General features: G+C 50.9%; 1 protein-coding gene and 1 pseudogene across 1 annotated transcript; both read right to left on the bottom strand.

Moving 5' to 3' along the window:
- Positions 1-27,190, bottom strand: part of LOC135885884 (alpha-2-macroglobulin-like) — a 170,762-nt pseudogene that overhangs the window by 113,481 nt on the left and 30,091 nt on the right.
- LOC135890618 (alpha-2-macroglobulin-like) lies at positions 1,115-26,689 on the bottom strand. The gene is made up of 12 exons (XM_065418042.1): positions 26,657-26,689; positions 25,998-26,168; positions 24,993-25,080; positions 23,305-23,443; positions 22,427-22,619; positions 13,485-13,703; positions 13,055-13,182; positions 7,054-7,144; positions 3,944-4,012; positions 3,419-3,521; positions 2,440-2,481; positions 1,115-1,190 (listed from the first exon to the last, which is right to left on the bottom strand). Exons 1-12 carry the CDS (start codon positions 26,687-26,689, stop codon positions 1,165-1,167), a joined length of 1,302 nt encoding a protein of 433 aa, XP_065274114.1. The 3' UTR covers positions 1,115-1,164.

Below are 27,190 nucleotides of genomic sequence, written 5' to 3'. Positions count from 1 at the left end.
TCCCCGCTCCGCCCTCTCCTCCGAGGCTCCACACCAGGGCCGGCTCCAGGGTTTTGGCCGCCCCAAGCAGCCAAAAAAAAAAAAAAAGCCGTGATCGCGATGGCAATTCGGCGGGAGGTCCTTCGCTCCAAGCTGGAGTGAGGGGCAGGGCAGGCGGGGGGGTGCAGGGGCAGGGCAGGCGGGGGGCGCAGAGGCTGCAGGGGCGGAGGGTGCAGGGGCTGCAGGGTGAGTGGGGAGCACAGGTCACAGAGGCTGCAGGGGCGGGGGGGTGCAGGGGCAGGGCAGGCGGGGGGTGCAGAGGCTGCAGGGGCAGGGGGGTGCAGGGGCTGCAGGGTGAGTGGGGAGCAGGGGTCTCAGAGGCTGCAGGGGCAGGGCAGGCGGGGGGCGCAGAGGCTGCAGGGCGAGTGGGGAGCACAGGTCACAGAGGCTGCAGGGGTCGGGGGGTGCAGGGGCAGGGCAGGCAGGGGGCACAGAGGCTGCAGGGCGAGTGGGGAGCAGGGAAGCACTTAGCAAACCCCAACCAAGATCAGAGCGGGAGGGAGGAGGGGGAATGCAGGGTGCTCAGAGGAGGGGGCAGAGTTGGGGCAGGGGCTTTGGGGAAGGGGCGGGGCTGGGGCGGGGCCGGGGGTGGTGAAGGGGCGGAATTGGGGCAGGGCCAGGCCCCCGTGGAGTGTCCTCTTTTTTCAGTGTTGAAATATGGTAACCCTAGTATCAGGCCCCGGCTCACAGCTGAGTATTTCTGTTTCCATCCTGTAGCGGGCAGAGAGACTCTACAGTCCCACAGTTCATGTTTACAAGTAAGGAACATCCCGCACTAGTCACTAGCTGGAAAAGGTGAGGGCTATTGGACACAATGGTGCTTAGCAGAACTTTTCCCACAGACCCTTTCCCCCTGGCTGGCTGTGCAGGGCAGAGCCCTAGCTGGATGGGACACACCTTGGCCTGAGAAGTCTTGGGTGAAGCTGTGATCTGGGGCTGACCAGGGATAAGGGGGTTATGAACAGAGATGCCAGGAGCCATTGGTCAGGTTGGTGAATTCAATTATTTGTAATGTTTGTTTCCCTCTTCTTGCTGCTGTTTTCTCTGTCGCTCCATCCATCCACCTCAGCCTGCACAGGGGCTAAGCAGGTGGGACGTGGGAGGCTGGGAACACGACTCCATCCCTCACACATTGCTCTGCTCGGCTCCCACTGTGAGAGGAAAAGGAGCGGGAGAAGAAAATTGCCACGCCTCCCCTAGGCCTTGATACAGAGCCAAAAACACGCATCCAGGGCTGGGCACGGCTGCTCCACCGCAGGGAGCACAGCACTGCCAGGGCCCTGGACAGGAGATTCTATGGCCCTGACCTCTCCCTACCAGGGACAGGGCCTTGCCTCATCTGCCTCCACATGGACTGTCTCAGAGCACTGGGGAGGTGCAGCACAGGATCCAGCGCAGGCTGTGTCAGCCTAGGGTCTGGCTGGAACCATCCCTGCTGTGTCTGACACTACAGAGTGGCTGGGATTCACCTGGGGCCACAAGATCCTCGGTGCCATAGACATGCTGAGGCTAAGCTCGGACATTTGCTTTGGGAGCGAGGTGCTGATCTGAGGAGCATGTTCTTCTCCCCACCACTTTGTTCCTATGGGACCCAGCGCAGAATGGAGTGAATCCATTTACACAAGAGCCATCAGTGCCCAGGGGAGGGAAGGGAGCTCCCTGCACTGGGACTGAGCAGCTGCCTGTGGATCAGCACCAGGGGGAATGGAGCCCAGAGAAGCCCCTGGATGCTGAGATCCTTCCCTGGGCCTCTCAGACCTGCAGAACAAGGGCTGGGAAAAGGAGGCTTCTGCTGAGTCCTGCTGCTGGGAGACCCTCCCCTCCTCTGTCTGTCTGGCTCTCCTGTGCTTTGGTTCTTTCATTCACTCTCTGATCCTCCCTGTCACGGATATTTTGGCTCCTCTGATCCTAGCCAGAAGCAGGAAGTTCAGACCCAGCTGCTGGGGAAAGGGGGGTGCAAGGAATCTGAGCTCATAGGACAGGCTGAGCGACCTCAGGTTCTTATTTGATCTGAGCCGGGACAGCCCATCTCTGAAAACGTCACAGAAACAAGTGACCCAGTGAGATGGCAGGGACTTGCTGGCTCTGATTGGGCTGGAGCCTTCGCCCCGCCCTAGGAAAAGCCTCTCAAACCACTGCAATGACACAGTTTCAATACGGCTCACGAGGCAGAGGCTGCAGCAGGGAGATGTGTAAAGTGAGGGATGAAAGGAGCATCTATCCCCAGGAATAAGCAAAGACGCCATCAGTGCAGGCAACAAACCCCTGTGCAGGGGAAAAAAGCCACCAGCTCCGACTGCACCGGGGATGCACTGCCTGGAGCTGAGCTCTCGCAGTGGGGAGTAGATCCGGGGGTGCGGTGAGCAGGACGAGGGGAGGAAATGGCTCTTCATACGCTACCTTTGCTGCAGGGGGCGCTGTACTCAGCGATGGCAAATTCATCTGGAAGACACGAGGGAAGGGAAATGTGATCAGGGCTGTGTGAGACCCAAGCAGGACTCCTCACACTTCCACCAGGCCCTGCGGCAGAGAGCTGGCACCGCACCAGAGATCTCAGGCAGGAGGGGAGGGAGCCCTGTCTCCAGGGGCACTGGGGGAACCTCAGCTGGGCTCCATGGGAGGAAGGCAAAGGTTATCCCAAGGCTACAGCACAACAGGCATCTCCAGCAGGTCTGTGCCAGGTGCACTTTGTCCGTTTGCACCTCGTCTGACACACGACTGCCGGGGTTGCCGTTGGGCTCTGGGTTTGTCACCCGATGTCCTAGCTGGGGAGGTGGAGGAGCGAATGTGCCTCCCCCAGGTCACACCCAGAGCTGGGATCTCAGGGCAGGATCTGAACCCAGGACACTCCCAGATCCTTCTGGCTCTGACCCACCTGGGTTGGCACCTTCCCTCTACAGTGCGGGAGGGGTCTGGGGCTCGTGGTGCGAGCATGAGGCCAGTGGAATATGATCCCTTGCCCATAATCCCGGTGTGGCCCACACTCTCATCTGGGAGAGGAGTGACGCTGCTGAGATGGGCCTGTTGTGTCCAGAGATGAGAGGGGGACGCTGTCTGCATGGGGCAAACTGGTGTCAGGATGGTGGCGGCAGGGCCGTTTGGGTTGGCAGCAGGAGGAGAAGGGAATGGGGTTTGCCCTTTGAAACTGCATGGGCAGTCGCTGAGCAGGCAGTGCTGGCGTGAGGTTCCCAGCTCAGCCCCAGCCCTGTCCCCACCCTCAGGAAGCAGCACGGGAGTGGGGAGGTGGATCATTGAGAGAACGAGGCCAAACACAATCCCGAGCCCAGCGGGTTCCCCTGTGGCTCTGACTGTGGCCTCTTCCTTCCCTGTGACAGGCCCATGGGGACTAACGTCCCCCCAGCACTGCCCCCACACGCACCCGTCTCGTAGTAATCGTAGACTTTCACCAGTGCCGGCTTCAGGCTCTGTACGGGGAAGTCCTGCTCCACCGCGAAGGAGAAGCTCTGAGTCACGTTGCTCACCTGGGGGGGGGGGGGAAACAGACGAGACTCAGGAGGCAACTCTGAGCCACTTCACCCTCTCCTTCCCCATCTCCCCACCCCTCATTCTGCAGGTCCAGCATCTGCCCCCCTTGGCCGCAGGACCTGGCAGGGATTCAGGCCCTGAGGGAGAAGCCCTGCCGCCCCGATCCCCATCCCCCAGGTACAAGCCGCTCTTCCTGGTACCCATAGGCTGGGGGGAGAACAGGAAGGCCCCAGCTCTATATGTTGGGGGGGAACAGGAAGAGCTGCACAGAAATGCTGGGGAGCAGCAGCAGCTGTGCAGGAATACATGGGTTTGTTTTCCCCGGCCCCGCCTGAGAGATCCCCGCTCAGTGCCTCTATCAAAGGTATGTCAGGGGGTGACTCTCCCTGGCCCATCCCGGCCCCCTGTGAGCGCTCACCTGCTCCATGTAGAGCAGCACGTGGTTGGTGCTCAGTTCTGTGCGGTGGATGTGGTGATGTCCTTCCAGCTGCCAGCAGTAAAGAGAGAGAAGCAGGATGTAACTGAGCCCCCTTCGAACCACCCCAGAGCCCTAAGCAATGGGATGCTGAAGCAATCTCAGAACTGTTAGCAATTATCTTTGAGATCTCTTGGAGGACGGGTGATTTCCCAGGGGATTGGAGGCAGGCAAACAGAGTATCTATCTTTAAAAATGGGAACAAAGAGGACCCAGGAATTCATAGACCAGTCAGCCTAACATTCATACCCGGAAAGATAGCAGAAGAAATTATTAAACAGTCAACTTGTAACAGGATTACAAGATAAAGCCAGCATGGATTTGTCAAGAACAAATCGTGCCAAACCAACCTCAGTTTCTTCTCTGAGAGGGTTACGGGACCAGTGGATAGTGGGGGCGGGGAGGGAGAGGAAAGCAGTAGTCATCATATATCTTGATTTTAATAAGGCTTCTGACACAGTCCCACATGACATTCTCATAAGAAAATCAGGGAAATGTGGTCTAAATTAAATTATTATAAGATGGATGTACAAGTGGTTGAAAGACTACTCAAAGGGCAGTCATCCATGGTTTGCTGTTAAACTGCTAGGGTGTATCTAGTGGGGTCCTACAGTGGTCAGTCCTGGGTCTGGTACTATTCAACATGATCATTAATCACTTGGATAATAGAGTGGAGAGCATGCTTCTAAAATCTGTGGATGACACCAGCTGGGCGGGGCTGTAAGCATTTTGGACAGGATTAGAATTTAAAACGACCTTGCCAAATTAGAGAATTGGTCCGAAACTAATATCGGACTAATATCATTCTGGGGTATATTAACAGGACTGTCATATGTAAGACACGGTATGTAATTATACCACTCTACTTGGCATTGGTGAGGCCTCAGCTGGAGTACTGTGTCCACTTCTGGGCACCACACTTTAGCAAAGATGTGGATAAATTGGAGAGAGTCCAGAGAACAGCAAGAAAAATGATTAAAAATGTAGAAGATCTGACCTATGTGGAAAGGTTAAAAACTCTGGGCATGTTTAGTCTTGAGAGAAGAAGGCTGAGGGGGAACCTGATAACATATTTGAATATTCTTAAGGTTTGTTATAAAGAGCATGGTGATCAATTGTTCTCCATGTCCACTGAAGGTAAGACAAGAAGTAATGGGCTTAATTTGCAGCAAGGGAGAGTTAGACAATTTTTCCTAAATCTAACCTAACTGTAATGGTAATTAAGCACTGGCACAGGCTTCTAAGGGAGGCTGTGATTTCCCGTCCCTGGACATTTTTAAGGACAGGTTAGACAGACACCTATCAGGGATAAGCTAGGTTTACGTGGTCCTGCTTCCTCACAGGCGGCTGAACTTGATGACCTTTTGTGGTCCCTCCCATTCCTACAGTAGAGTCCTGTGTGGGACTATTTTTTAATCCCGCTCCCGCTATTATGGCAACGGGTCCTGCGGGATCCCAATCCCATTGCAGAGCTCTACACTCGTCCCACACAGGGCTCTAACCTATAGCTCTGTGATTCTTTGCTGGTGCCATAGACACTGACTCTGTGGGTGCTCTGGGGCTGGAGAACCCATGGAAAAAAATAGTGGGTGCTCAGCACCCAATGGTGGCCCACTGATCAGCTCCTCCCCTCCCCCCCCCAGCGCCTTCCACCCACCGGTGGTCAGCTGTTCAGTGGTGTGCAGGAGGCTCTGGTGGGGGAGGGAGAGAAGCAGGGGCAGGAAGAGGCAGAACGAGGGCAGGGCGGGCTCGGGGGAGGGGTGGTGGAACGGGGTGGGAAGAGGCAGGGCGGGGGCAGTCCTTGGGGGAAGGTGGCAAGTGTGGGCAGGGCCTGGGACACAGCAGGGGTCAAGCACCCTCGGGGAAACCAGAAAGTCGGTGCCTCTGGCTGCTGCTTTAAAGGAAGAGGCAAAATCTGTACTGTGGCCCCATGGGCAGTGCATAATGCAGGCTCGGAGAGGCTAAGCATCCCCAAACCTCCGCTAATGCGCCCAGCCGTGGCCCCGGGGCTGGGCTGCAGCAGGGCTCCGAGCTCCTCCAGAGCTGGGGATTGGGGCTGCTTGGCCAGGCCAGTTGGGGTTCCTCTGATTGTGGTGGGGGGCTCAGGGCTCCTCTGGCCCCAGTGGGTGAGAGTGTGGGGGCATGGGGGTGGGGCCTCAGGCAGAAGGAGCAGGGCAGGGGTGGGGCCTTGGGTGGACGGGGCAGAGCGGGGGCTAGCCTCCTCGAACGGGGGTTTCGTGTGCCGCCTATGTATGGCCCCACCCAGCTGGTGGACTGAGATGTGAAGTATCACGGTTTGAGACCTGTGGGGCTGGGCCACAATCAAGTGCAGCATCAGCTCATTGTCTGACCCATCTCCTGAGGGGAGGGCTGTGGCTGTGGGCAGGGCTGGGCTCTGGGCACTGCCTCCCCTGTGCTGCTCACAGGCTTCATTAGTCTGATGGCATCACACCTCAGGGCCCCTCAAGGGATACCTCCCAGCGTCTGAGTCTCCCTGAGGAGATGCAGGGCCCAGGGTGGGCTCAGGAGTTGCAGTGTGTGTGTGGGGGCGGGTGTTAGAGCTGGGGGAGAAGAGAGGGATGCAGGGAGGTGGGGGCTCCTCATTCTCTCTCCCAAGCACCCCGCGAGCCCAGCCTGATTTCCCCTTACAGGAGCACTGCCCCCTCCAGGGGAGACTGTGAGGTGCCTCCAGCCGGGCCTGCTCCCCCTGTGTGTAACAGTTTATCAGGGAGTCACTGAGTGGGAGCTCAGGGGGATGGGATGGGACGGGGAAAGAGTGGGGAATCAGGGGAGGGTCAGAAAGAAGATATGAGGTCAGAGGGACGGGAGACAAGGGGGGGTCTGACGCTGGACAAGGGACTAGGGAGGTGCCAGGTTGCACTGGTAAAATGAGGGGTTGGGGTTTGGAGCTGACCGGGGCCAGAGTGGGGTTGGAGTCAAGGGGCCCTAGATGCCCACTGGGTGAGGTTGGGGTTGTGGGGAACTGGACTCCACTGGGTGGTGGGGCAGATACCCCTGGGGGGCTGCAACCCATACACAGAGCGGGCCATTACCATCCTCACTGATGACTTCATAGGTACGAATCCTGACAGCATCTTAATGTCAACGATGACCATGTTGGAGACGGGGCGTTTCCCTGTGTAGCTGGGAGACCAAGTGGGAAACGAAACAAGGTTTAATACATCTCAGCACAGAGCTGATGCACCTCCCACCCTGCCTGGCTCCTGCTAGTCCAGTCCTGGTCCCTGGCTCCCTGCTCTGCCACTACCGGTCATTCCTGCCCTGCAGCCCAGCCCCGCTGCTATCCCAGTCCTGGGCTCCCCACACAGCTCTGCCAGTGCCCCTCAGTCCTGCCCTTGGAGCAGTGGAAGTTTGTTGAAAGTCCCTGCAGCAAGACAGCATCCTTTCCAATAAGGGGTTCAGTTAAATTACTCCCATTGTTGGTGGCAGGAGGAGGAGGGAACAATTTAAATCAGGATTTAAATCACTTGTTTTGTTTAAATTATTGATTTAAAATAGGGTTGAGGGTTTGTAAAACCAATGTAAGTATTGGTGCTACTGCTACTTTAGATTTGTAGTTTGTGATGAACTAAGTTATAAAAACTTGTGTTTCTAAATGCCACTACGGCTAGGGGATCCTATTTGAATTTGACTGAACTTCTAGACAGAAAAACAAAATACTGGAAGTGAAGGCGCTGTTTCTGCAAACTGTGTAGCAGGTACTGTAGGGGATATATAGAACAGGTCTGGTATGAATGATTAATAACTAGTGATTCCTTCCAGCCCTCAAAAATGAGAAAAGCTATCCACCTCTGTTTATCCCAAAATAGGATGCACTTAGGAATAAAATGGTTCACATCAGGTGAGACCCTTTGTCTATGGACCCACAGTTCAGCGAAGGTCAGGAGTTGCTCTCCCCAAGAAGAGAAACTAAAATGGCTAATGAGAGTATTGTTAATCACCTAGAAAAGAATCTCTCATTCTTTGCATATGGAGAAAACCTCTTTCTCCCTCCTAATCTAGCTAAAAAGAACTCCAAGTTATCAAGAAAGGGTCATTCCCTGCTTTCCTATGCAAAGTGGCCCAAGAGATGGGTGGGGAAGCTGTAAGTTAAACAAACCAGAAGTGTGGCTGTAAGATTGAAGGTCAAATTGGGTGAACTGCCCGTTTCCCCAAGAAATCCAAACGATAATCTTTCCACCCCAAATTAGAAGCTGAACATTGTTCTTGCTAGTAAATATTAACCTTTTATGATTTTTGTATGTTAAACTCTCGTAATAGTTTTATATACTAACCAAAAGCCTTTTCATTTTTTGTATCTATATAGTTATTGCCATATACATACTGAAACTAACCCAACGGTGAAGGAAAGATGATGGAAGGAATGCAATCATTTACTCTGGTTTTTACCCCAACTTCACTAATATAGCTCAGACAGCAAGGGAAGGGAACCCCTCAAAACTACTGAAAGGTATCTACAGAAGTATGTTATCATAAACAAGACTGGGTAATTAATAAGGGATGCTTATGATCCAATTATGTTCTGTGATTGATAAGAAGTATTTGTTATTACAGATGGGTTCTCTAATGGATGGAATAATGATCCATTGAAACACGTTTTTAACTCATTAAGAACTTTCAGTTGTTACAGCTGTTAGTAATAATGACTGGATTAGAGATTCCTTTTCACTCATCAGTCAGGTAAATGGAGGCCCATAAAGGAAATTCCATCAGCAACTAGAAAAACAGAACACATGGTAAAAATAATCATGGGAAAGTACTTTTTCCTCCAAAAAGAAGTTTCTTTATCTCACACTGTATAAAAGGAAAGAGGGTTGGAAAGTTAGTTTGGGAATGAACACTCTCAGCATTCCACCAGGTACAGAAGAAGGGAATATATGTGAAAGAAAACAGTCGATTATAGTAAAAAGCTTAAATGAAACAAACTGTACCATAGAATCCCTGTGGATATAAATTCCATGTTTGAATAATAAGAGTACAGCAGTAGGAATATGCTACTGACCACCTGACTTGAATAGTGACGGTGAGTCACAAGAGTGAAATGCCTGCAATTTTTTTAAAACACCATAATAGAGGCTCAAATTATATGTATATCCCAAATAAAAAAAAGTAAGAGGACCAAAAAAGAGCCACTGTGGCTAAACAACAGAGTGAAAGAGGTTGTTAGAGAATAAAAGGACATCTTTTAAAAACTGGAAGTCAAATCCGACAGAGGAAAATAGAAAAGAACATAAACTATGGCAAATCAAGTGTAAAAGTAAAATTAGGCAGGCCAAAAAAGAATTTGAAGAGCAACTAGCAAAAGGCTTAAAAACTAACAGCAATTTTTTTTAAGTACATCAGAAGCAGGAAGCCTGACAAACATCAGTGGGGTCACTGGACAATCAAGGTAAAGGAGCACTCAAGGAAGAAAAGGACGTTGTGGAGAAGCTAAATGAATTCTTTGCATTGGTCTTATCTGCAGAGGATGTGAGGGAGATTCTTATACTTGAGCCATTCTTGTTGGGTGACAAATCTGAGGAACTGTCCCAGTCTGAGATGTTAATGGAGGAGGTTTTAGAATAAATAGATAGATTAAGCAGTAAATAGTCATCAGGACCAGATGGTATTCACTCAAGAGTTCGGAAGGAACTCAAATAGGAAATTGCAGAACTACTAACTGTGGTACGTAACCTATTGCTTAAATCAGCCTCTGTACCAGATGACTAGCGGATAGCTAAAGTAATTTGCCAATTTTAAAAAAAGGCTCCATTGGTGATCCTGGCAATTACAGGCCGGTAAGATTAATTTCAGTATCGGGTAAATTGGTTGAAACTATAGTAAAGAACAGACTTATCAGAAATAGATGAACACAATTAGTTGGGGAAGAGTCAACATGGCTATTGTAAAGGGAAATCATGCCTCACCAATCCATTAGAATTCTTTGAGGAGGGTCAACAAGCATGTGGACAAGGGTGATTCCGATCTTGGGAGACAGGCCAGTCCTCGCTTACAGACAGCCCCCCAACCTGAAGCAAATACTCACCAGCAACCATACACCACACAACAAAAACACTAACCCAGGAACCTATCCTTGCCACAAAGCCCGTTGCCAACTCTGTCCACATATCTATTCAGGGAACACCATCATAGGACCTAATCACATCAGCCACACCATCAGGGGCTCGTTCACCTGCACATCTACCAATGTGATATATGCCATCATGTGCCAGCAATGCCCCTCTGCCATGTACATTGGCTAAACCACAGTCTCTACGCAAAAGAATATATGGACACAAATCAGACATCAAGAATTATAACATTCAAAAACGAGTCAGAGAACACTTCAATCTCCCTGGTCACGCTATTACAGACCTAAAAGTCGCAATTATTCAACAAAAAAACTTCAAAAACAGACTCCAACGAGAAACTGCAGAACTGGAATTAATTTGCAAAATGGACACCATTAAATTAGGCTTGAATAAAGACTGGGAGTGGATGAGTCATTACACAAACTAGACTATTTCCCCATGCTAATTTCCCTCCGCTGGGCTCGGGTAAACAGTGAGGTGGCAAGCTTTTCAGATAATACAAAATTATTCAGGATAGTTGAGTCCAAAGCTGACTGCGAAGAGTTACAAAGGGATCTCACAAAACTGGGTGACTGGGCAAAAAAATGGCAGATGGAAATTCAATGTTGATAAGTGCAAAGTAATGCACATTGGAAGACATAATTCCAACTAACATATAAAATGATGGAGTCTAAATTAGCAGTTACCACTCAAGAAAAAGATCTTGGAGCACTGAAAAAAAATCTGCTCAGTGTGTAGCAGCCTTCAGAAAAGCTAACAGAATGTTAGGAACCAGAATGTTAGGAATGGGATAGATATTAAGACAGAAAACATAATGCCACTGTATAAATCCATTTTATGCCACATCTTAAATACTGCATGCAGTTCTGGTTGCCCAATCTCAAAAAAGATATATTAGAAAAAATACAGAGAAAGGCCACAAAAATGATTAAGGGTATGGAACAGCTTCCATATGAGAAAAGATTAGAAAGACTGGAAGTGTTCAGCTTAGAAAAGAGATGACTAATGGGGGGGATATGACTGAGGTCTATAAAATCATGAATGGTGTGGAGAAAGTGAATAAGGAAGTGTTATTTAGCCCTTCACATAACAAAAGAACCAGGAGTTACTCAATGAATTTAATGGGCAGCAAACTTAAAACAAACAAAAGGAAGTACTTCTTCAAACAGTGCACAGTCAACATGTGAAACTCGTTGCCCGGTGATGTTGTGAAGACCAAAAATAGAACAGGGTTCAAAAAAGAATTAGATAAATTCATGGAGGATAGGTCCATCAGTGGCTATTAGCCAAGATGGTCAAGGACGCAACCTCATGCTCTTGGGTGTTCCTAAATCTGACTGCCAGAAGTTGGGCCTGGACGAAAGGGGATGGATCACTCAATAATTGCCCTGTTCTGTTCATTCCCTCTGAAGCATCTGGTACCAGCCAGTGTTGGAAAACAGGATATTGGGCTAGATGGACCTTCTTTCTGTATTCTGTACAGAGCTGTATTAATCTTTGGTTAAATAATCTCATTTGAGCTTGTTATTTGACAATCTTGAATCATTATTAAATTCAAACTTGCAACATTCTATATGTGGAAAATATCTCTTGTTCTAATACATAATGTGAAATGCTTATGTACAATAAAAGAATGTGTGGAGTGTGTCCTCCAAATTTAGAAGATTATAAGGGATTTTGTTGGTTTTCATTGTAAATAATTGCTGTGGTCTAACAGTAATAGGAATTGTCTGGCACAAGGAAGAAGAAATGTTAAAAGATGTAAACCAGGGTATAACCTGGGAAAGTGACAGAAATTGCTTAAAAGCAGGGATCCTAATTGATAGTAGGGGCTAAAAATGAAATACAGTCCTTGAAATGAATCAAACATAAACCGCCTCCAATAAGAAAAGAATTGAAGAAATTTGTTATACACAAATGCCATGTACTGGATACTAATGGAAGCAGCAAGCAAATGGAAAGAATATGAATAAGAGGATGCTCCTTACCCTCTTAGGAGCCCTGAAACTAGGATATATAAACTGTATTTTTAGTAAAAAATTCTCCCTTCGCAGCATAAAATCTCTGTCACTTCAGATCCAAACTGGTTCAGTGTTAGCACTAGGAAGTTATTTCAATACACTAGCTAAGTCATTGTGAGCTTTTTGATACACACTTTCAAAAATAGGAGCTTAAAGTTAGGTCTGGTCTACACTACAGACCTATACCTATGTCACTCTAGGGTGTGAAAAATCCCAACCCAAGTGATGTAGTTATATGGATCTAACCCCCCATGTAGACAAAGCTAGGTTGGTGAGAGAGCTTCGCCTGTCAACCTAGCTAGTGCCTCTCAGGGAGATGGAATAACTACGCCGATGGGAGAGCTCTCTGCTGTCGGTGTAGAGCGTCTTCATTCAAGTGCTACAGCAGTGTTTTAAGTGTAGACTTGTCCTTAGGCTCCGAAGCCCATATTTTGGCATCGAAGGGTGGGTATTGTAAAAGCACTGAAATGGTTTAGGGGCACAAGTCTGACTGAACTTGGCCTGTAAATCCTGGTGAAGGAGAATGGCTGGGTCAAAGCATTCAGCTGCTGTGACTGGGGGCAGTTCGCTCTGTGGGAGGGTGGTGGTGGTTGCAGGTACAGGACAGGCTACTGTCCGGGCAGTTTTATGTCTGAGTTTGTGTTGCTCTCACATTAAGGGTGTTACTAAGATGCTGACTTGTCTTTTTCAGTCTCAGAGAAACAAGCCCAGAACAATCACTCTAACAATTTAGCGGGAGAAAGTAAAGAGCTGGCAACACAGAAATACAAAATCTGATTGACATTGAAAAGAGCAATTGCAATTAAGAAAATATCATGATTTAATTTTTGGAAAAATATTGATTTGTATCAACTTTTCTGGGGGCTCCCCTCACCTCTGGAATGACTCGTCCCCAGCCCTAGGGCTGCTCCGGAAGGTCCGGCCCTGCGAGGGGGAGTTACCTGATGTTTATGGCGATGTTAAAGGTCCTTTGAGCCCTGGCGCTGTCACATGTCTTGGGGACTGTGTGCACCTCCAGCGCGAATGGCGCCTCGCCCGGCTTGGGGAGCACATTGTACCTCAGGCTGGTCTGAAAGAGAATACATGGTTCTCTGTGTGTCTCCATCTGTCCATCTCCTCTATCTCCTTCCCTCTGCTCAGTTTCATTCTTTCCTTTATCTCTTCTCTCTCTCTCCCACTTCCCCAACTCTCTCTGTCAACTCTCTCTCCTCCTCACACCTCTTTCCTATTTTCTCCTCCTCTCCCCCATCTCTTCCTCTCTTTTCCTTCCCTCCCTCCCCAATCCACCCCATCTTGCCATCTCCAATGGGAATGAGATGGGCTCCCCTCAGCAGCAGCCTCTCCCTCTCCACTTGCCCCAGGGCCCCATACCTGCACGTAGACACATCCTTCTCCTGTCACCCCCGTGCTGTAGTCCCCTGGCACCTCTGGCAGTGCCACACGCTGGAGCAGCAGACAGTTCGTGTGATCCACCTGGAACTGGGACTGGAAGTTCCCTGTGGATTGCAGGGTCACTGTGGATGCTCCTCCGCTCTTGGCATAGGTGGAGACTCCATATCGGGACAGTGCCTGGAGTGCCACCACTGTGTCCTGCCAGACAAGAGATGGGCCCAGGTGCCCAAGGGGATGAATGAGCCATTTCTATGGGCCCGGATCCCTCACTCCACTGGCTCTTCCTACACAGCAGTGCCCTGATTTTCCCATTTCCACTCCTCACTCCCATTCACTCTATTCCCTTGGGCCCAGATCCTCAAAGGTATTTAAGCACCTTTCTCCCACTGAAAGCAGCCAAGTGTCTAAGTACCTTAGGGAACCTAGGCCTTGGGATCTCTGATACTCCACCACAGGCATCTGAGGGAAGATGCCACCACCCTTGCCCCGAAGGGACAGTTCAGGACCAGGTGAAATAGGAGCTGCCTGTAGCTCAGAGAGGACCCTGGTGAGGCAGCCAGGAGGCTCAGTAATGGAGTATGAGAAAATCTTTCAGCCCTTTGGGTATCAAGCCAACCAGGGAAATGGTGGAACATGGGGCCAATGATTGGTCCTGTCTAGAGAGGTCACTCCCTGAGGTCCCAGCCTCCAAGCACCAGCATGGCCTGCACCTGCTCAAAGGGGTAGGTGGCACCTCCTGTTTGGTTGTCACTCAGGATGATGCTCCCCTCCCCCCTTTCGGGTATGTCCGGCAGTGACTGGCTGCTGCTGCTTCTCTGGGAAGGCCTCTGCTCCTGAGCTGAATTGGCCTGGCTGGATGGGGTCAGTGCTGGGGGGAGTTGGGGATGGCACTGCACTACCTTGTGAGTGCTCAGGGCGACTCTTCTGTCCTCCATACACAGGAGCATCACTCGTCCAGTCTCCTGCCTCATTAGCCCCCCTGGGCCTGTGGGTATCTGATGTAGCCATGCTCCATGCTGTGACTATCCCATGATCTAAACTAAACTATACAGCCAGGAGACTGCCACCCTTTCCCACTCCCCAGGTCAGCCTTCCCCTCCCCCTGGATTACTTGTCTGTCTCCTGCCCTCTCCTGTCTGCCTCCCACTCTTGAGGCTCGGGATGGGAACAGCTCACCTGGGTGGAGGAGAAGCCCCCATTGGGATTCTGCTGCTTGCTGATCCACTTTGCAATTTGAGCTGCTAATGACAGGTCATCTTGGGATGGCGCCGGCTGAGTGGTGAGGTAAGTGAGGAGCACGTAGGACGTCATCTCCACCTCGGCGGAAGGAGCACGGGGGTGATAGAAGGGGAGATCGGCTTTCGGCTCCTTCCCAGGCCTCTGCCAGTGAATGGAGCCATCTGCAGCGGGAGAAGGGAGAGGGAGGGCAGGAGAGAAGGAAATACAGATGCTTAGTACATGCCATTTCTAAGGGGGTTATTGACCTTCTGCTGCTGCGGGTGGGAGAACAGAGCCCCCCGTCCTCATTTGGCATATTGACATGAGACGTGAAAGGATTAAATAGTCCCTCACTTGCTGGTCTAGTGGATTTATACAAACCTTGTGGTACGAACACTCAGTGACTAATCAGGCTGCCACCTCTGTGCCTACATCCCCTTTATCTTATGAAGGCACATCCCAGGAATGGACAGTAGCAGCCTTTATTGGGCTCTTTGATCCAAAAAGTGTGAGGTCGCTAAGTGGCCCCAGGCGCTCAAGGCCAAAGGGTTACAGCAGTGACGGTCACACCCCACTCCAGCGGGGTGAAGAGCCCATAAGTCCTTGTCTTACCAGCACAGTCCCAGTTCTTCCTGGGATTTCCTGGGACACCAGGACCTTATTTTGGGCCCCCCGGAATGATCTGTTTTTTCATTTTATCAGTCCAAACATCAGGCTTCTCCTCTTCGTTTGTCTCTTGCTGTAGGGAGCAGACGTCACTCTGTGCTGACCAGGGGCCATCGCTCCCATGGAACGATTGTCCAGAGCGAGGAGCAGTGAATGGAGCGGAGCCAGCGAAGACACCGGCAGAGCTGTGCTATTGCTCAGTGGGAATTGTACCATTTGGTCAAGTTTCAGGATATGCTCACTCACAGCACTGAGGTGTGGGGGGGTGGGACCCCCAGATACACCTGTGTCGCTACAAAGTTTGGCACCGGCAGCCCTGGCCCCAGCTCTCATTTTTTAAAAGTTCCCTTTGTCTTTATATGAATATTTCAGCACCTTAAGAAAAGCCACCATCAAACCATCCCCACAGGAACTTGCCCTAGGGAAAGGGGACCCGGCCCCAACTCTCTCCTCCCTGGTAATGCCCCCTATGTTTGGGGAGCTGTAAGGCATCTCCCAGTGTCCTAAAATATGCCTCCTTGATGCTTCTCTCCATGTAATGCCCCTTGGACCAAACCATCCTCTGCCTCACCTGCTGCCCCCTGAGCTGCTCTCGGTGCTGGCCCACCCCTGGGCTGCTGTAGCCACCAGAGCCTGTGGGGGGGGGAGGAAGCTAGATGCCACTGAGCTGCTTCCTCCCCCTGCAACAGGCTCCCCCCTCAAAATGGGCGACAGTCCTGGGGAGGGGGGTGGGGGGGGACAGGAATCCTCCTGAGGCAAAGGGGGAGAGGAGGGTAGAGACACCTGGACCCAAAGGAGCAAGGAGAGGGAGAGGGAAGGAGAAACCAGGGGAGAAGGAAAGAAAAACCTTGGGTGAGAGATCCTAGGGAGGAGGGCAGGAAAGGGAGGAAGAGAATCTGCACAGTATGCCTGTGATTTTGTGGGCAGGGAAGAAGGGAGTATGTGAGAGCTTTTGGTGTGGGAGGCAGGAGAGAGATTTGGAGACTTGGGGGAAGGAGAAAGAGAGCACGAGGAAAAGAAAGGAGAGACCAGTTATTTCACAGTATAGAAAAGGGGAAAACAGACTGAAACAAACAGAGGAAAAGCTAACAAGCTCCAGAGTAGAGAAAGGGGGCAAATGGAGGGAAGGCAGGGACAAGGGAAAGGGCAAACGCAAGGGAGACAAATGCAAAGGGAATGTTGACATTTTACCTAATAGGTAGGTTGGATACTGAAGGATACAATCAATTACAATCTGGATGCCTGGGCTGCCTCTCTCTCAATCTTGTTTCAAGTCAAATAACATTCTCCCACCTGGTCCTGGTGCCTCCTAACTTTCCTCTGCTGTGGTTTCCCCTCTGAGCACCTGTATATGATTATCAGTACATGGTCACCTTACAAGTGGGGGAGGTAGGGCCAGTGGGCTGGGATGCAGGAGAAGGGCCCGTCGGGAACTCTCACACTCTTTCACAGCTTCCTTGTCTAGCGAGTCCAGCAGTGCCCTGCGCTTCTCCTCCTTCCCCGCCAGGGCGAAGGCGTAGGCCAGTAGCGCCCTGGTGTACACGTGGTTTCCTCCCTGCTCTGCGGCCATCTCCAGACAGAACAGAGCATTACGGACCACAGAGTGCTGTGTGGGGAGAGAGACATGGGCTGAGAGAGGGAGGGGAGAGGTCGCCCACTGCAGTCCCACAGTGCAACATTCCCTTTAGCAGAGACTGTCTGGCAGCACTTTTGAACCAAGGGCCCAATGATGGGAAGCCCGCCTGGCTTTTACACAGTCAGCACATTCTCCACAGCCACAGCTGTTCCTGCTACTTGCTACCTTGTCCCACGTGCTGAGTGAACATTTCCCACAAGCACAGCGAAAGCTACGCAGCAACATTTCCCCACAAGGCAGTGCTGCTGAAAGTGGCACAGAGGGCACTGGGATGCCTACCCACAATGCACCACACTTTTGCCAATCTGGCCTGATACTAGTTGAACACAACGCGCTGGCACAACTGGCCCAGTGTCAACTCACTGCACCAATATAGTCTTTTCGGTTGCTCGCTGATGATAAAACTTTTACCAGTGCGATTTCTGGGTGTGGAGCAGACCTAACTGAAGGAGAACAGAAATCAGCCCTTGATGGGGACCCATTTGGCTGGTGCCAACTGCCAAGGGGTTAAGTGTTATTTACCCAAGTGTTAAATATCTGTAAGACTCTAAGCTGTAGGCTTGTAAGAGAGGATCAAGCAAACGCCGCCTCAAAAGTTTTTAAATAAAGATCATATAAAAGGATTAGAGATGAGACAGAACCAGCGCCCTGGACTGGAAGGGAAGCTGCAGGGAAATTCCAGTTCCAGATTTGGACCTCAATTTAAAGTATTTTCTGACTGGATTTCCCCCTTTTTTAAAGGCTTCTCTCTCGGGATGGGAGGCTGTGACTTGGGGGTCCCCAGCTCTGTCTGTGGTTTAAGGGGTTACAGGTACGTACAGTGACGGGCAGAGGAATCTCCAGCAGCGCGATGGTGATGTAGGCAGAGAGCGTGACCTCATCGTCCACCCCGCCCTGCAGGGAACCACAGAGAGAGACATTAACCCTGAAACCCCGCCCACTGGCCCCTCCTCCCAGGGGCGTTCTACATCCCTGTTCTTCCCACACTATGGTAGCTTCCAGGTATCTGCCCCTCTTCTCCCTTCCCCTACCCATGGTCACTCCATGTACAGTATGGTTCTCCCCCGCTCTTGCCTCCCTTGGTAGATCCCATCTGCCCCATTTCCAAGCCCCCTGCCCCAGCCCCATGTGCTGCAGTGGCTGAGCTGTTCCCATGCACAGTTGCAGGCTTTCTCCGTGTCACTGGAGTCCTGTATGGGTCCCATGAGGCCCATGGGAAGCTGGCTGGGCGGATACGTCACCTTTATGGCATTGTTCAGGAGCGTCCCGGAGCTGCGGAAGCAGCCGTTGTCCTTCTGCTTGCCAGCGAGCCAGGCCAGGGCGTCCTGGATGTGCTTCTCCTCGATGAAGATGTGAGAGCGGGCCTGCGCGAAGGACTTGAGGACGAAGGCCGTCAGCCTGCGACAGAGAGCGGGCAGCAGTGAGAGCTCCCTCCCATGCCCTGTGCTCACTGGAGTAGGGTTACCATACGTCCTCTTTTTCCCGGACATGTCCGGCTTTTCAGCACTCAAACCCCCGTCCGGGGGTAATTGCCAAAAAGCCGAACATGTCCGGGAAAATGGCGGCTCTGCTCCTCCCCTGACTCTTCGGCTCTGTTTAAGAGCCGAGCTGCCCGAGCGCTATGGGCTTCAGGCAGCCCCCTTGCCTCCGGACCCCAGCCGTCGGCCGGGCACTTCCCCTCCCGGGCTCCGGTGGCGCAGGGTCCGGAGGCACGGGGGCTGCCCGAAGCCGGTAGCGCTGGGGCAGCTCGGCTCTTAAACAGAGCCGAAGAGTCAGGGGAGGAGCAGAGCCTCCAGCCGCAGCTGCTCTGCTCCTCCCCGACTCTTCGGCTCTGTTTAAGAGCCGAGCGCTACGGGCTTTGGGCAGCCCCCATACCTCCGGACCCTGCGCCGCCGGAGCCCGGGAGGGGAAAGGTAAAAAGTTTTTTAAAGTGTGGGGGTATGGCAGGGGGGAGAATCCAAAAGTTGACACCCCCCCACACACACACACTAAAACAACATTTGTGGTCAATATGAACGTTTTTTGTTTTGTTTCCAAATGTCTTTTCAAAATTAATCTCAGTGACAAATCTGCTGTTGAGTTTAGTTTTGAATATTTCACAGGAAAGATTTTTTAAAGATTTTTTTTCTGGTGAAAAATTCACTGGGGGGAAAGAAATCCTGTTTTCCAACCAGCTCTCTTTGTTAGCCTAGCACACGCAGATGAGCATTTCTGATTCCATCTGGTAGAGGACAGTGGTGCACTAGTCAGTTCTTTAAAATAACAGGGCAAGACCAGTACAGCCCCTACATCCCATAAGGTGGCCACTAGGCTCCTATTATTTTAAGCCCAATTTTCACCTCCTTCATAATTCTGAGAAAAATCATCTCTGTTTCCAGAACTGTCAGATCAGCCAAAGATGAAGTTGGACATTTCCACTAATGTGACGGAAGCAAAGTGAATATTCTTCAGCTGAAGAGGTTTAGAAATCACTTATTTTGAATTTTTTTGTGAAGTGTTTCACAGTTCTTTGGGTCCCTATATATTGAAAAAGGAGCCAAATTATAATTCAAATTTCACTTGGCACATAGGATAACTTTAAAGCAAAAGCCAAAACAGATTGACTGTAACAGGACAGAACCATAGAAGGGACCTTGAGAGGCAGGGCTGGCTCTAGGATTTTTGGCCCCCCCCCATTTTTTTCTTACCCCACCCCCGGCCCCGCCTCAGCTCCGCCCCTTCCCCAAATCCCCAGCCCTGCCTCCTCCCCCCAGGCTCTCAAGCCTAGGAGGGAGGGGGAGAAGCGGCGCGCGCGCCGCGGCCACTCAGAGTCTCCCCCTCCCTCCCAGGCTCTCAAACCTGGGAGGGAGGGTGAGCAGCGGCGCGCGAATCAGCTGTTTTGCGCGCCGCGGCCGCTTAGGATCTCCCCTTCCCTCTCAGGTTTGAGAGCCTGGGAGGGAGGGCGAGCAGCGGCGCGCGAATCAGCTGTTTGAGCGGCAGCAGCGGAGGTGAGCTAGGGCGGCCGGGGCACATTTTTAGGGGCGTAATTCTGGCGCCGGCCATGCCGCCCCTAAAAATTTGCCGCCCCAAGCACCAGCTTCTTTTGCTGGTGCCTAAAGCCGGCCCTGTTGAGAGGTCATCTAATCCATCCCGCTCAGAATATGGCAGAGCCAAGTACACCTAGACTATCCTGGACAGGTGTTTGTCCAAACTGTTCTTAAACCTGCAATAATGGGGAATCCGCAGCCTTCCCAGGTAACCTGGGCCAGTGTTTAACTACCCTTACAGTTAGAAAGTTATTCCTGGTATCACACCTAAATCTCTCTTGCTGCAATCTGAGCCAATTACTTCTTGTTTTACCCTTGGTGGACATGGAGAACAATTGATGACCATTCTCTTTATAGCACATATTTGAAGACTGTTATCTTGTTCTCCCCTCAGCTATCTCTTCTCTAGACTAAACATGCACAATTCTTTCAACCTTTCCTCATACGTCAGGTTTGCTAAACCTCTTAGCATTTTTGTTGCTCTCCTTTGGACTCTCCTTTGGTTTCTGTCCCAAAAGACATGGCTGTGAGAAACTTATCACCTTTGCTTATTATTTCAATCACACGGTGTAACAAGATACCAGTATTTTTCTGTAAGAAGTTATGCAGTATTACAGTTTATATTGGCTAATATAGGGACTTATCGCTGCTTCCCTTTACGCTGGGCAAGATGGAGAGGAGGGGAGTGCAGGGTCAGTTCTTCAGATTCTGCCTCCCGGGCCCCTGCATGGTTTCAGAGCCATCATCTTCCTTTTCCAGAAATTTCAGACCCAACCAGTCTGTCAATCCAGGTATTTATATGGCCCCCATCGCAGTAGTCAGATGGGGAAACTGAGGCACAGGGACACTGACTTGCCCAAGAGCTGGACACTGAGTCCAAGTCTCCTGAGTCCAGTCCAGTGCCTCAGCCACAAGGCCAGCCTTCCTCCTTTCACAGCAGATCAGTCCCTTCCAGAGAGGATGGAGCCATCCAGTATCTGATCCAGAAATTTCAGAGCCACTTGGTCCCTCACACAGAGGTTTTGGAGCCATCCATTAGTCTCTTATCCTGAGATTTTGGAGTTGCCAGGTCCCTTACCCAGAGATTTTGGGGTCACAGTCCAAGACATTGTTTTCTGACCGTTCAGACAGAGACAATAAGATTCTTCTTCCTTCTCCACAGGGGTAGCCTGGAAGTCATCAGATGGAGCCAGTGAGATGCTGACCTGTCAATTGTACAGAGACAGGTTCGAAGGGTTTGGGGGTAAATGGAGATGGGACAGTGCAGGGGAGGAGAGGGAGCAGGGAGTTTGGGAGCCACAGGGATTTGGTGGGGCAGGGATTGAGGTGGGGAAAGCTGAGGGGTACCGAGGTTTGGGGAGGTGCAGGAGACTGAGGATGGGCAGAGAGTTGGGTGCATGGCTCTGAAGAAACAGGTGATTGCAGGGCCTGAGGGACTCGGGACCAGTTGTGCAAATAAAGACAAAGTGGTGACCCCAAATTTACCACCTTGGTATGAGTCTGAGAGCCCTCTGGTGTCTTGTTAGGGGAGGAGGGGAAGTGCTGGCAGTGGGGGGCGCGGGGCTATCTGGGAATAGCTGAGAGAGAACAGAATTGGGGACCATCAGTGAGCGTAGCGAAGGGAAGGAAAGGGATGGGGAAGCGGATGAGAGGGCCTTGGGGGCCCTTAACACTGTAAAGCATGTTCCCGTTTCACTTTATCTAGAATGAAACCCATTTAAATAAAAGCTGAGAGAAAAGTCACCACAATTTTGCAGGGACCCCCTTCCTGAGTCCCCTCCAGTCCCTTGTGCTGGAGCAGGAATACACTGCAGGCTAGTGGGGCTAAAGAGTCAGTGCCGTTTCCATGGATGCAACAGGCCAGCGAGTTTCCCAGCGGCTGTAGTGCAGCTGGGGGTGTTGTGCGGCATGAGGCCAAAGGCCAAGCACATGTGTCCATTCCAGGAAGCCTGGAGTCTCCACTAGAGTAAGGGGTGATGCACAGTGTGTGGTCACCCCAGGTACCTTGCTTACCACGGGGTCATGAGATAGGCACAGGAGGTCTAAGGCCAGCTGCCTTCAGCCACACAGGAAGTTGGTGTCAGGTATATCTGCAGCTCGCAAACCTTTGTCAGCCAAACAGATTCCTTCTTTCATAACACTCACTCTGTATCCCTATAGTAACACACACCTAAGAGCCAATCAGATTCCTCCTTTCCATCACCCATTTCTTTCCACTGTAAGAAGACACTTTCCTAAGGGCCAATCAGCTGCCTCTCCTGGATGGGAAGCCATGTTGCAACTGGCCCATGTGGTCTCCTCCCTGGCCCCTGCTGAGCAAAGCTGCGAGTGTCCCTTACCCTGATGCAGCGGGTCAGGTAGTTAAAGACAGTGGCCCTTAGCGTGAAGGTCTCGCCACACACCATGGAGTAGGGCAGGGTGAGCTCCACGAAGAAGGGCTGGAAGGCTCTGAGGGACACGGTTGGGGACAGGCCAAAGCCAGTATCACTTGAAGTGCAGAACGCGTTGGCTTTCCATTCTGTGATGGTGTCGGGGATGGTCATGGCCAGTTCAGCACTTCCGACGGACCTGGTGACAAAAGGAGAACAAGGAGATGGAGGAAGCTTTCTTGGCATGGGAGAAACAACTGTATCCCTCACAGCATCCTGAATTCCCCCCCCCCCCCCCCGTTGTAACTGCAGGGTCCCTCGGGAGCACCGGGGGTGTGCATGCTGGTTGGTTATTGTAGGCTCACCACAGAGCACTTCCTCCCATCCCATCCTACACCCAGCTCCACAGAAGAATCATCCAAGTAACAAGACTGGGGGTGGGGTTCCATGGTGAACAACAGAAAATCCCTCAGACACATGGATACAGAAAAGGATGAGATGCATAGCTAGTAGCGACTTCTGCACCAGAGCTGGGACCAAAAAAAAATTACATCTCCCTCACACACACAAATTTCCCAGGCAGGTCACCTAGTGCTGGATCACTTAACAGAGGATCATCCATTGTGATGCACACAATTAATTGTCTCCCAGTTACTGAGAGGAGAAGGAGTGGATGTGGTGTATTAGTAGAACTAGTTACTTCCTGCCTTTCCTCTACCTGCCTATCCATCCTTCATGCTTGTCTCTCTCTAGTCTATCTACAAAAGGTACTCCATCTATCATAGAAGGATATAAGCACATCTCATGGGTGTCTGAGCAACTTCTTCTGAGTGTCTGTGTAACCCAGTTGACCACACTCACCACATCCCATAAACATCACTTACTTCACTGGAACTAAATCCCAAATCCACGTCTCAGGGAAATACTTCCGGATGGTCTCCACTGGGCCATGAGCGATGATGTGATACAAATGATCGGAGAAGTGATCGATGTTGTGTGCATACGCTATCCCAAATGTATGCTCTTTTTTAGACATTAGGGGTGCAGGGTGTGGCAAGGGGAGAGAGGACATAACATGTTAGACCTTATTCTAAACCATGGCACTTTGTTTACAGTTAGTGATAGGCCTGATCCTAAACCCAAGATCTAATAACCTTTCCTCACAAACTTCAGCCATGTTCAAACCCAAACTTAGACCCGTCTCTGCTTGTAACCAGTCATTCTCTTGCACACGCCACTCGCAGCATCGTCAGCTTTTTAGAACCTTTTTCAAAGCCATTGAAAAAACATCTCTATTGCCCTATTGTGATCTCAAACTGTCTGCTTTCTAAAGACTTCTGCGCCCCTTACAGGGGTGGGATGGATGGATGGACATATTTATTCCCCCACCTCCAATCCCAGAATGTATGGGAAGCCCAGATGTAATGACTGTGTTGAAGCAACCCCTAGAGCCCTGTCTATATCCACTTCAATATGGAATTAGCCTGTGGAACTCACTGCCCCAAGACATTATAGGTGCAGTAGCTGAGTCAGATTCACAGGGAAAAAAATTGTGTTTGTATATGACTAAGAGTAAAAGCAACACTAGTGACACCAGCTAGGATTCACATGGTCAGGGATATCAGTTCTCGTGCATCAGGATACAAGTTGATAAGAAGCCGTAGGCCAGGAAGAAATTTGCCCCATGGTACTGCACAGTGAGGTGTATTACCAAGGTTTTCCACCTTACTCTGAAGCAGCCACCATTGGCCACTGTCTGAAGAGGGATCCTGCACTAAAAAGATGGCAGTGCTGATCCAATATGGTCAGGAAGCAGGACACTGCCATATATAGACCAGTAGTCTGATGTTCTACAGTAGGAATGGGGACATTGGATTAGAGGGTCAGTAATCTGATCTGGTTACTCTTCATTTCCACTAGTGTAATTGAGAGCATAATTAACACTAATATTTAGCCATCTAATCTCAGAGCTCTTCACAAGGCTGTGTAAGTATAAATAGTCCCCTTTTACAGATAGGAATATTAAAGCACAAAGAAGTGAAATGATTCATCCAAGGTCAAGTTGATGGGAGAGCTGAGAATGGAATACAGATTTCCTGCTTCCCAATCCTAAACTCTCCCCCTGGGTTCACTCTCCCTCCCCATTGAACCTTGCTCTCTTTCTGCTTAGTTTTTTTCTCTAGCACTTGCTGGAAGGTGAAAACCTGGAAGTGGAAACTGTCCTTTTCCAGGTTGAGAGAGCTGCAACCAAAGTCAACAAGATTTAGCAGCTGTTTTTCGCCAGTGCAGCAAATCTACCTTAGGGGGTGCAAGGTGCCACGGCATTAGTGTAGTTACAACAGTGCATATTTCCTTAGCTGGTGGAAGGTGAGCAAGCAGGTGGAAATGGACCAGATTCCTCTTTCAGGACTGATGTTAGTGGATTTCGGTCAGCATAGCTGAGAACAGAGTCTGGTCCAATTGGTCTAGTTTCCATGCAGAGGAGAGGGTGAAATGGGGGGGAGCAGGAAAAGCACCTAACAGGGGGGGTATAAGCGGGGTAAAACAAAGCAAGTTCTTTTACTGCCATTACCCCGTGCCATATGTACACGGTACATTCTCTCCATGCAGAGTCTGGGCTTATGGACCTTGGTGCTGGTGAAGACTTTTAAACCCATCGCCTGTAAAAAGATAACCCAGACAGCCATGTGGTAAAGTAAACCATACGTCGGGAGACAAATGTGCTGTCTGGACTGGATCAGGATGTGACGGGCTTATCACAGTGCAGGGATGGGTCATTGCAAGAGCAGATACTAAGGCCTGAGAGGTCAATGCCAGTGTGGCTGGTGGGAAGCGAAGGGCGAGGTCTATGTCAGTGAAAGGCGCCGGACCAGCAGCTGGAGACGGACGTCCTCTGTGTCCTCAGAGCAGGTTCATCAGAGGCATGAGCAGTGCAAGCTTGCGCCGTGCACTCAGCCCCTGCCGGCTTGCCTTGGCCCTGCCCTGGAGGGAGTTCAGACTCTCTGGGCCAGTCCATCCCCTGCCTCTCTACTGAGATGCCTAGCAGTCATTTTCAGGTGTGCTGGGGTTTGGGTGATTTGGGAGCGAGTCCCACTGGGAACAAACCTGAGATTCCGCAGGACACCAAACCCTCACTAGCTGAGGCTGGGTAATTACCCTGGGTGCTGGCTCAGAGCGGCACTCCGCACATCTGTGCGTGTGCATGTGTAGCTAAAATGGAGACTGGCACTTCACAGAGACCTACATAGATGGGATAGAGAGCGTGTGGGACAGGATCTCTTTGACAAAATGGCTGCAGAGGCTGAGTTGCCCATTTCTGGCTCTATTTCTTTGCCCCAGCTGTTAGGACGTCTCCTTTTTGTATTTAAATTAGTGATGGGAAACCTCTAGAGTTCAGTGGTTGAGAGAGACATTCAGGCCTCAATGCTGGGGGGTTCCCATCTGGGGTTTTCTGGCCCAGCTTTAGTTATTACCTCGAATGTGCTGGCTAACGAGCACCCAGCTCAGACAGCATCAGGTGAGGAAATCTTCTGAACTAAAAGCAATTTCACACACTAAAGGGAGACGTGGCGCTCACATTGAGAACGTTGTAGGCGTCCCCTTCACCGTCAGGAGAAATGGGTCTGTAGATGAATCCATTTAAAATGATGTTGTCGAGTTTCACACAACGGTTATCGTCTTCTTCCTCCAAATGGTGCTCCCGGTAATTATAACCCCTGATCTCCTTCACCGGGAGCAAATCATACACCTGTGTGGACACGCCTTGATGTCAGTGACCACAGGCCCAATAATAATAAACCAGCGTGTGCCACCCTAGTGATCACAGACAGCTTTAAACTAACACACCCGTGTGTGCAATCCCAGTTTCCAAGGGTGACCCTACAATAACAAACTCTACAGTAACAGAGCAGAATGTCTGACTCCAAGGCTCAGCACTGACTTTTCCATAATAACCCAGTGTGTGCTGACTAGTGCTGATCAGTGCTCACCAGTAATAAATCAGTATGTGTGGTTGTGTCCTCACAAGTGGCCCCAGAACTATAAACCACTGGGTGCAGCAATAGTTTTCATGAGGGCCCTACATAGATCAAGCAGTGGGCGCAGCCCCTGTACTGATGAGGGACCCTACAATAACAGACTGACTGCTCTGCCCTAGCTCTCACGAGTGATTCTCGGCACTTTCCAGACAAGACCAGCTCTTGCACCTGTTGATCACTGGGCCAGGCTGGCACTTACAGAGCTGGGCGAGAGCTCGGCTTCAGGCTTCATTCCTCGCACAGGGAGCCCGGAGGTGAGTGTCGGAGGCGGGGAGGCCCTCGGCCGGTGAGAAATGCAAGTCGACCTGCAACCCCAGGAAAGGAGTTAGAGGAGCTATTTCTCCAGGTACCTTCACATGCTGCCCCGCAGCACAGCCCAGTCCTGGAACTGCCTCACAGCTCTGCCAATGCCCCTGAACTCTGCCCTGCAGCCCCCGCTATTCCAGTGCTGGGCTCCCCACACAGCCCTGCCAATGCCCCTCAGTCCTAACCAATGCAATTCAAACATGACCAGCAGCGCCCCCATACATCAATTGTGCCTCCATAATTCTGTTCTGTCAGTTCTGCTTCCACCCTTATAATTCTGCCTATGCAAATTACTCCTGATGTGCATTCATCTCTCATATTCAATTACTGATCCATGGTCAGTGCCCGATGGGCTCATGGAGCCATTGAACATTTCCTGAGTCTTCCTTGAAATTTGCAATTCCAGGTTCCACAGGTGGGCCATTGT

Source organism: Emys orbicularis, chromosome 1 (assembly GCF_028017835.1).
Source record: "Emys orbicularis isolate rEmyOrb1 chromosome 1, rEmyOrb1.hap1, whole genome shotgun sequence".
Lineage (NCBI taxonomy): Eukaryota > Metazoa > Chordata > Testudines > Emydidae > Emys > Emys orbicularis.
The sequence above is the reverse complement of the archived record's forward strand: the minus strand, read 5'-3'. Positions and strand labels throughout refer to the sequence as shown.